General features: G+C 34.8%; 1 protein-coding gene across 1 annotated transcript; it reads right to left on the reverse strand.

Moving 5' to 3' along the window:
- Positions 1-2,886: 2,886 nt before the first annotated feature.
- On the reverse strand, positions 2,887-9,606 carry FOMMEDRAFT_167951 (uncharacterized protein; the record flags this gene model as incomplete). The annotated part of the gene is made up of 3 exons (XM_007266451.1): positions 2,887-4,009; positions 4,084-4,592; positions 9,574-9,606. The coding sequence occupies 3 exons, from the start codon at positions 9,604-9,606 to the stop codon at positions 2,887-2,889; spliced, it is 1,665 nt and encodes a 554-aa protein (XP_007266513.1).
- Between the last annotated feature and the right edge of the window lie 270 nt (positions 9,607-9,876).

Here is a 9,876-nt window from a genome sequence, read left to right on the forward strand (position 1 = left end):
GTATCCATTAAATCAAAAGTAACTATTAAAAAATCTGAGTCATAGCCCTTCAGTACTATATTCACTGTTAGGCCTTCATAAAATCCTAGAGTATATAGTCAGAGTCTGAGAGTTCTGAGGTGACTTCCAGATTTGTAGAAAAGGCTTCTTACTACAAATCCTACTTGTTACTCATTATTACTCTAATAACCTAATAGATATACTGTTACTTCTATAGACAGTTCTTAATCTAGTACTCTGACTTTCTGTAGGCAAAGTATACTCCTTACTTTCAGGCTTCTCTAATGTCTATCAGAACAGATTGATTGTAAATTACAGGCAGATTAATCTAAGGGCTTGAAACTGTCAGAGCTGAATGTATGTGTAAGTGTTCTACACAGACTTGACACATTCAAGCTGTAGCTTAGTTAAAGGAGATAGTGTGTGTCTTCTACTTAGTGTAGGTGACCAGTTCTAGCATTATTCTAAGGATCTTATTAACCAGTTCCAGGTGAAGAGCTTTTTCAAGTATTCTAATAAGGACATTATTAAACCTGAGTGTGAATCCTACCTTCTAGGCTAGGATATCAAACTCCTGAAAGAAGGCATTAGCAGAATGTTTGCCCTGTCATAGAGATGTAAGCTTGTTCTGTGTATTATACTTCTTATTCAGATTAATAAAGGAAGTACAGAGCTACCTTATGAATTCTGAATACAACTTATTGTTCTAAAGTCAGATCAGGCTTCCAATCTAATAGTCTTCAATCCAGTTCTAGGCCCAGGTGGCTGTGTTACCTTCCTTTATGAAGGAGAGGATGAATAGGATGTGATTAAGATCTGAGGATAGATTAGTCAAAGTAGTAACTATGTATAGTTTGACTTAGTACTGGAAGTTCTTAAAGTGCTACTTATTAAAGTCTGAAGGGTAGGCTACATACACTTTCTTTCTAGAACAGGTTGTGACTTCTGAAACAACTAGAATGGGTTCTGAAGGGGCTGAGAGTATGTGGTTAGCAAAAGCCTCTTAAATAGAGGTCTACACATATTAAGCTAGTTCTACTTGTAACTACTAATCTGGTAGAACAGTAGGGGTGACAGTTGGTGTAGTAGGGTCCATGTCTATACTATAAAGGGATCAGTACTAAACTAAAAGGGGTAATGAATAGAAGAAGGGTGGCAAAAGTTTAAAAGGGTTTAAAAAGTTTAAAATTTAAAAATCACTCTAGTAGATTAACATAATAAACTTTACAGAACTAGATATAAAAGATATGTCAAAATACAGTCTGAGTTTTGTACTTAGTACTCTATCAATTTTGAAAATGTTACAATTCTCCACTCTCTTACCTTTAGTTCTGAGGGTTCCACACCCTTCTATACTGGAACTCAGGACTTCTGTCTCTCAGAGGTGCTGTCTATAGACTATATGTATGCTGACTCTTACTACTACCCTTCCTTACTTCATCATTCTATTCCTTTGACCACTCCTTCATTCTCTGTTCATTCTATAGTCTCTTACCCTTTATCCATCCCTTCATTCTTTGTACCTTTATCTTTGACATTCCTTTCTTTCATTCTTTGTGGCTTATCATTCTTAGTAGCTCATACTCCCTGAGTACTCTTGTATAGTTTAGTATATATAGGTATACAAGATCAGACTAGTCCTGTAGTCTTAATCTTGTCTACTCTAGGTAGTCCTGTACTCTTAGGCTCACTCTATATACTCTACTCTTGTCTCACTCTCTCTCTCTGCCTGTTCTACAAGTTCCAACTATGTTCTAGTGCTTACATTCTGTATTTCTGTTGTGTAGAATAGTTGTAGCCTGGGTCCCCTTGCTGAGCCTTTAGGTCCCCTCTACACTGTTACTGACATCAGATCAAGACTACCTATTACTACCCTATGACTCTCCTACATTTTGAGTATCAGTACTTGCTGTTGTGTCAATCTCTTTTCTTTGTCCTAACCCTTTTACTTCTACAAAATATACTGTATTGTAAAAAATACAATATTAAAATAAATGTATCTGAATCATATTTTTTTAAAGTTTTGTAGAAAAGAAACTATACATGACAATTTTTATACAAAGCTATATAAAGTCTTTTTTACTTATAAGAAGTTTTACTGAGTCTTATAAGTTACATAATAGAAACTCTTTTAACATGTATCAAAAACTTTGAAAAAGTTACTAAAGTGTTATTAGTAATACAAATAACTGTAAGAGTAATACAAACAATATAAGAAGTAGGAATTATAAAGAATATGATGAATGTAAGAAGGAAAGAGGGAAAGAATAGATATACTCTGTTATTATAAAAGTTAGTCATACTAGCACTTGTAATATAAAAATATATGATTTAAGAACATTTGGATGAAGAATTGTTTAGTAAAAGTAGGTTTTATAGAAAAAGTAATAGGCAAATTTATAACAACAGGATCTAAGGAGTCAGGACAAAGTCATATTGTACTATGAGTTATAGTAGTAAAACTGTTAAGAGGGAGAGTTGAATTAGAAGATACTAATTACTATGTAGTTACACAAGACAACTTTCCTATAGCTCTGAAGAACTAAATGCTCTAAGACAACCTAATGTGAATATTTTACTTTGGTTTATTGTATGTAAGTTAGAACATATAAAATTACAATATTATTTACTTGCAGAAGGTTAAGTACATTACAAAAAATTTCAAGTATGAATAATGAGACAGGATAAGAGGGGAGAGGTGAGAAGGAGAGAGGGGGCAGTAAAAAGCTAAGTTGACAGTGTTTTGGGAAAGGGAAACCAGATAGTAACAGTAACAAGGCTAGTTGAATGGCTGCAGCTGGCACATCCTGCATAGGATCAAAGGCTGCATGTAAGAAGTGTCTGGCAGCCAGCAAATGACTGGTCTACAGACAAAGAGGAATGTGTCTAGGCAGTGAGGACTGGGTCAATGTTGAGATCCTGGAGTCCCTGTTCTGTCATACGCTTGAGGAGGAATGTGATTGGCGTAGCATACGAGATATCAAAGGAATCCAAGTCGGAACCCATGTCGCCAGTACCGCCGGTGAGAAGACCACCAATGCGTCCATGCCTGTCGACAACAACGGAACCTGAGTCGCCCTTTTCTGAGAAGGCACCAGACTCGGAGTTCCGTGGGAGGATGGCCCACTCTTTTGAGGTCTTGGGATTATCATCGTCGGAATAGTTACGGACGTATGAGAAGATGTTGTTTGCACGGCCGACCGTCAGGCCTGTGGAAATACCGCGCTTGATAGCCATAGGACACGGTAGGTCGTCGTGATCGAGTGCAGTCCGGTAACGCATCCCCTCGTCTGGGATAGTGCCATGCAACTTGAGAAGACTGTCGACTGGATAATCGAACGAACGGGTCCTCTGAAGGCCGAAGTCGGGAATTATCATACGAATAAACTTCTCAAAAGAACCGAGATAGATGGCATTCCCATTGAAGTTGCTTTTGTCGATCTTGGACGGGTCGATCTCGATGACAGCCCAGTCCTCAGTATAACACTCGCTGCTTACACCAACGTCGATGGGAGGAGAGAGGATGACATGGCCTAAAATGCGGCTTTCCGGAGTGTTCCACTGAGTTGACACGTCCTGGTAGAAAGCGTTGAGCGCTTCTTTCGCCTTCTTCATCTTGTCTATCTCGTCCTGGTATTTCGCGTGCTTCTCTTTCACTGCCGGGCTGTCCTCTCCCTCCTCTCCCTCATCCGAGTCCTCACTAATGCATCTCCCATAATACTCGACATAGAATTCCTTGCCTTCGATCTCAGCCTGGATGGATTTAAGGTACCTTTCGAACGCTGCATCTCCGAACAGAGTAACGTTGTGACGGGGTTGGCTATCGTCCTTGTGCTCGAAGAGCCTGTTCTTGCTCTTATCTGGTGGAAAGACGACGTGGCGGGCAGTAACAAGAAGGAGCCTCTTGTTATCACCCTCGGCAATGAAGAAGCCGCCGGTACCTTCAGCCCAAGGTGTAAATGGGACGAGATGGGGAGACCGAGAGTGGTGGTAAGTGGATCGCGGACATCTGCAGTGGGATCGAAATAGGGATGATCAGACGAGAGGAGGAGCTTGGGACCGAGCGAGCGAGTAACGACCGACTCGCGGATCTCGACCTCCACGTCAGTGATATTATATTCTTTCAGGAGGTTCCGACACTTCGAAGCCACATCAAGGCCGTCATAGCCAGAGAGAGTTGCTGGTTTTATCCCAATCCAGAGGACGACAGTGGAGGAAGATTCCTCGGCGTTCCCGATGCGGACGACGTCGGTACTAGTCCATTTCACCTTCATCGTGTCTAGAAGGTCGTGTATCTTGAGGGCCAAATTGTCTTCCCAAACGTCAAGGAGCGCATGGTTACCGACAGTGCGGAGTTCCCTGATTACTCGGTACGCCTCTGGGCCGGTGGGTGCCTTCCACTGAATGCCTGTGCGAGCGACCAATCTTGGGTTAGAGGGCAGACCAGCATAGTACCACCAAGTCTCCTTCTTGGATGGAGGGGACGTGAGCATGGCGATGAGGTAGATTATCAGGTGCGGAAGTGAGACAGTACTCGTAAGAGGGCAGTGCAGAGTGTTGTGTCTGTCCTTAAGCTTTTCTGATTGAGAACACTGGAGGGAGAAAGGACGGGACAAGAAATTGAGTATGGGAAGCAGTGAAAGAGAAACAGGACTCACTTTTGATACTCTTGAGAATATATATATAATGACAGCTCAAGAGCTGACCTGAAAAGAGGGAGGTTGAATATGTCTCATCTCCCATCTCATAATCATTTATATGTGCTCCTTAGAGTAGAAGATTCAGGACCTGTCACGTGCTCATACATCATGTACATATAACATTTAAGGATAACTATAGTGCAAGTCACTCATTAACAGTAATTCTAAACAGTGTTTGACTCAGAAACACTCAGTTTAGTGGTTTTTGGCCCTCAATAATTTTGAACTCTATTTTTATGTTATAAAAAGTATTAAATAGATAGGTCTGCATCTAATTAATATAATTAAATACTTTCTTTTACAGTTATATTTACTAAAAAAAATAAATTATGTTTACAATTGAGAAGGTTAAAAAGTGAGCATTTAATGTGTCTGATCAGGATACACTCACTCACAGGAAAGCAAAACCTCTCTCTTGTTTTACAATATATTAGTATTCTAAACTATACTTAAGTTTTTAAAAAATAGTATAAGCTTACTTTTGTATGTCTGTAAGGTTTTTTCATACATTTATTATGTATAACATAAAGAAATTTAGGTATTTTGATTGTGTTCTTGATAATATAAATAACACCTGTAGGAATTTACTCTGTTTACAAAATTTTAAGTTATACTTAAATTTTTATAATTGTAAGTATAATATCTTTAACAACAATATATTTTCTTGTTACAAACTTTCTGAGTGTATTATAAATAGTATTACTTATATGTGTGAATTTTTTCAAGAATGTTTAGTAAGAATTGAGTAAGTTATAGTATAAGTGAGTATATTTTAATTATTAAGTGTATTTAAGTTAAATACTGTAAAAAATTGAATTTTAATTATTTTACTTTTCTGTTTGAGATTGAGTAGGAAAGTGGCCAAAATATACTATTCTATACATTTTAAATAAAACAGAAAATTGATCTAAATTTTCTAGAAAAAAATTGAATAAATTGAATAAATATTTGTAAACTAAGTAAATATATAAGTTAACTATTGACAAGTTTCTTCCTTACTTTTTACATACTTATAAATTATAAAAAATAAATAAATTTACTTTTTAGAAGTTTTTCTGATTTTCTTATATTAGTAAGATGTAAGGATTTGCTTTACTAATTTGTATTTTATTATTACTACATTACTAATTATGTTAGATCATTACACAGTAGGACCTACAAGTATATATATATTCTTATTATAGTTAGTTACACTTTCTTCTTATGTATCTACATATGTATACTCTTATAAAAGACAGAATTAATTACTAGGTAAAGGGGATTCTTTTCCCCTAACTCTTTACTCAAGTACTAGGTTATTCTAGTTAGTAGTTGAGTAAACTAAGAGTAATTAGAATTCTCTTGTAAGGAACAGTAAGTTTCCTTACATATTTTTGACTGTACCTACCTAGTATTAAAACCTCTTACTAGATACTGAGGAACTAAAGAGTCTGATCAACTCTAGGTCTCTCTTATTGTCTAGTACTCCTCAGAAATTATTAGTGAGTAAAGTTATGAATTTTTGAGTAGAAACAGAGACTACTTACTAGATTAGCCTTTAGTAGGTTCACAATACTTTAGAACACTATAGAATGCTTCTAGAACATATTAGTACATATTAATATAGATTAGTACTAGATACACTAAAGGTTTACATTAATTGAATAAGTTAAGGACTAAGTATTTATAAAGGTGAAAAGGAATGAACAAATGTACACTAAGTTTACAGACAATAGATAATAAGATTATCTATTAGATATTGATTATAATATAGCTACTAAGCCTTAACAGACAATTCCTAGAGAGTACCTAAGTCTAAATATTAATACTAACATACTAGAATGTAAGTCCTTATCCCTTAAGGGCTAGAGGCATTTTGAAAAACTTATACTAGGTAATAAGTCCTTGTCTATACAAGGCTAGAGACACTCTAATAAACTACTATATACTAGTAATGTAGAACTAAGGTATGTAATTATACTAGTATATATAGTTAGTCAAATGTGTACTATAGAGTAGAAACTAGTAAGTACTCACACTACTAGACTTACAAGATGTAAGCCTGTCTGACAGCTTACAACAGTTTCTACACAATTCTATAGTACAGAACTGTAGATCCTGTACACAGATTCTTACAATAGCTTACTAAGCTACACACTTTTTTCACATACTTGTATTAAGTCCCTCTTTTGTTATAACCACCTTCCCTACATTCCTAGATACATACTATCCCCTTTTGTCTTCCCCTTTAAGTATACATTATGTTTCCCTCTTTTGTTCCCCTTTTATTTTCCCCTTTAAGTATGGACCATTTCCTTAGTATATATAGTTAGTATTCTTTACCTTTATTGTATCAGTTTGTATTTCTAACTATAATAAAGGTGAGGCCTTTGTTAGTACATGTATCAGTTTGTATTTCTGACTGTAACAAAGATACCTTTGTCCTGTTAGCCTTTGTGTGTTACTACAAACTTGGAACTTGTTTGTAACAGTGTTCAACACTTTCCTAGTACTGTTCTACTTTTTTTTAAACATTAACAAAGTAGTCTTTATTTTACTATATGTTAGTAAGGTTCTCTAGCCTTCCTAAATACTCCCTACTATTAGTAAGGCCTTCTAACCTTCTTAAACACACTATTACAGTCTTAAAGCAAGCTTAGCCCTCCTTCTAACTGTATATAACTAAGTCTTGTTTCCCCTAATACTAGGTATTCTTAGAAGCTACTACAGTTACTCCTTGTTGACTAGAGAATCTGTATTCACTTCCTTAACACTACTACTGTTTACAGCTACTCTAAGCTTAAACACAGAGAGTAGCTTAGAGTTATTAGAAGTAAATAGTAATATAAGCAAGCCTACTCTAAGACACTAGAAAGCTACTATGTTCTAAACTATGTCTACTAAAGCTTAGTTGATCTGAGAGAATACTATAAAGCCTCTAATATTGACTCTAAACAATCTAACACTGTATACTCTCTAGTTATAGATCTCTGTGTTCTACAAGTATGTGTCTATCAAATCTATTCTTACAACCTATATAGTTATAGTTGTAATAGAATACTTACAGAATAGTAAGCTATACTAGTAGTACAAGTATAACTAGTCTAAACTTGAGAGACTTACACTAAACACATTCTATTAGGAGCTTTAGTATAAGATACTCTCTACAGACTAGGTAGAGTAAACCTAGAACAAGCTACTTGTAATATAGTAAGACAGTTACAACTTCTAGGAATAATAGTTACAAATTACTAGAATAAACTTTAGTTTTCTAGAAGATTAGTACCTTAATTCTGACAGGCTTTACAAACTTCTCAAAGCAAATCTACACTCTGATCTTTAGTTTAAGCTCTACCTTACTCTTGTAAGACTGTTTCTAACTTATACTAAACAGATTATAATGTATACAGAAAGGGTACACATAGTAGTACTAGTAAATAGTCAAATTCCTAATCCTGTAGACCACCTCCTAACTCTGGAACTAATTCTAGGAAGGGAAGTAACAGACTGTATAAGACTCTATAAATAGTTAGAGTATGTATACAAGCTAGTAGAGTAGTTAGAAGTAGATTATATAAAGGTCTATAATAGTATAAAGACTATCTTAACTGTAGAACAGGTCTAAAAGAAGGACTAGGAGAAGCTACACACTAGAAAGTTTACTCTAACAATAGTTAACCTAAAGGTTACCTTAGGAAGTACTATAAGGTATACTACCTTGTTTTATACAGAGTACTAACTCTTAATAAAGAACCAGGAATGTTTCTAGTACTATAAACTGTTTATAAATTATAGAGGTAATAATTGTCTGACAGGTCTACTAAAACCTGAAGACACAGTTCTTATTACAAAAGTGTATATTGAGTCTCTTTGTCTAAAGTAAAAGTCTACTATACCTATATAAACTAAGTAATCTATAGTGTTAGAACCTGTAAGTAAAGACAAATCTGAGTATGTTCTGATTTCTAACTCTTTACTATTCCTTAACTACTACATTCTTATAGAAGACAGTTTTACTCTAATCTATATTTAACTTATGATTGACTCTGACTGTTCTACAGTTCTGATTGACAATAAACTAGTGTTCTAAATAGGCCTTAAGTGCTTCCTACTTAAAAGACACATTATTATAACACTAGCTATCAAATTAGTAAAAGAGTCAGGAAAATAGATTACAAAGTAGGTAAAACTGTAGGTACAGTTAGTAGATTAGAAATAGACATTAAAGGTTGTAAAAGCTTGTATAGTCAATAACTTGTATAATAAAATGATTCTTAGTACACTTTTCCTTTAGAGGAACTAAATTATTATTAATATAAAAGGTTAGACAGTTATTCTAAAGGATTCTAAATGTAATCTAATAAAGGTAGAAGGGATAGAATCAGTCTACATTCTACAACCTATGTGTGTTCCCTTAGAACTAGTACTATCCCTAGCTGTAACTATTTGAGAGTACATTAAGACACTAACTAAGTTAGAGTAACATAAGACCTTAGATAAAGAGCTAAAGTAATAATACTAAGATTGCTTCCTAGACTCTATACTAACTGTTACAGAACTTCCAGAAGGAATTACACACAAAATACAGTTTAAGGACCTGTCTAAAGTAGTAGCTGTAAGGTCTTACACATGTCTACAAAAATACTAGAAGGCCTAATACACACTCTTAAACTAGTACATTTAAGCTAGTTGTTTATAAAGGTCAGAAAGCCTGTATGTATTACTCACATTCCTAATCCTAAAGGAAGATCTGGAAGACCTTCTACACATAGTATGTAACTACTAGGCATTAAATAGTAACACAATCTGTGATCAGACCCTACTACTCTATATTAACAAAATTATAAATAATACTATTAGAGAATGTATATACACAAAGATTAACATAACTAACATGTTTTTCCAAACCTATATGAATCTGGAACATATCCTACTCACTATAATTAGTACTCTGTTCAGACTATATGAGTAGACAGTCATACTAATAGAATTATATAATACACTAGCTATATAATAATAGAGAGTTATAAGAGCCTTAGAACATCTTATTAGAAGGATCTGTTATGTCTACCTAGATAATATTATTATTTAGTCAGAGTTAGAGGTAGAACACATTAGAAATATTAGAAAGGTTATGTAAGCACTCTATAATAAGAGTCTCATCTGTTTATAAAAGAAAACTAAGTTATTCTGTACA

The sequence above is a fragment of the Fomitiporia mediterranea genome (assembly GCF_000271605.1).
Source record: "Fomitiporia mediterranea MF3/22 unplaced genomic scaffold FOMMEscaffold_6, whole genome shotgun sequence".
NCBI classification, from domain to species: domain Eukaryota; kingdom Fungi; phylum Basidiomycota; class Agaricomycetes; order Hymenochaetales; family Hymenochaetaceae; genus Fomitiporia; species Fomitiporia mediterranea.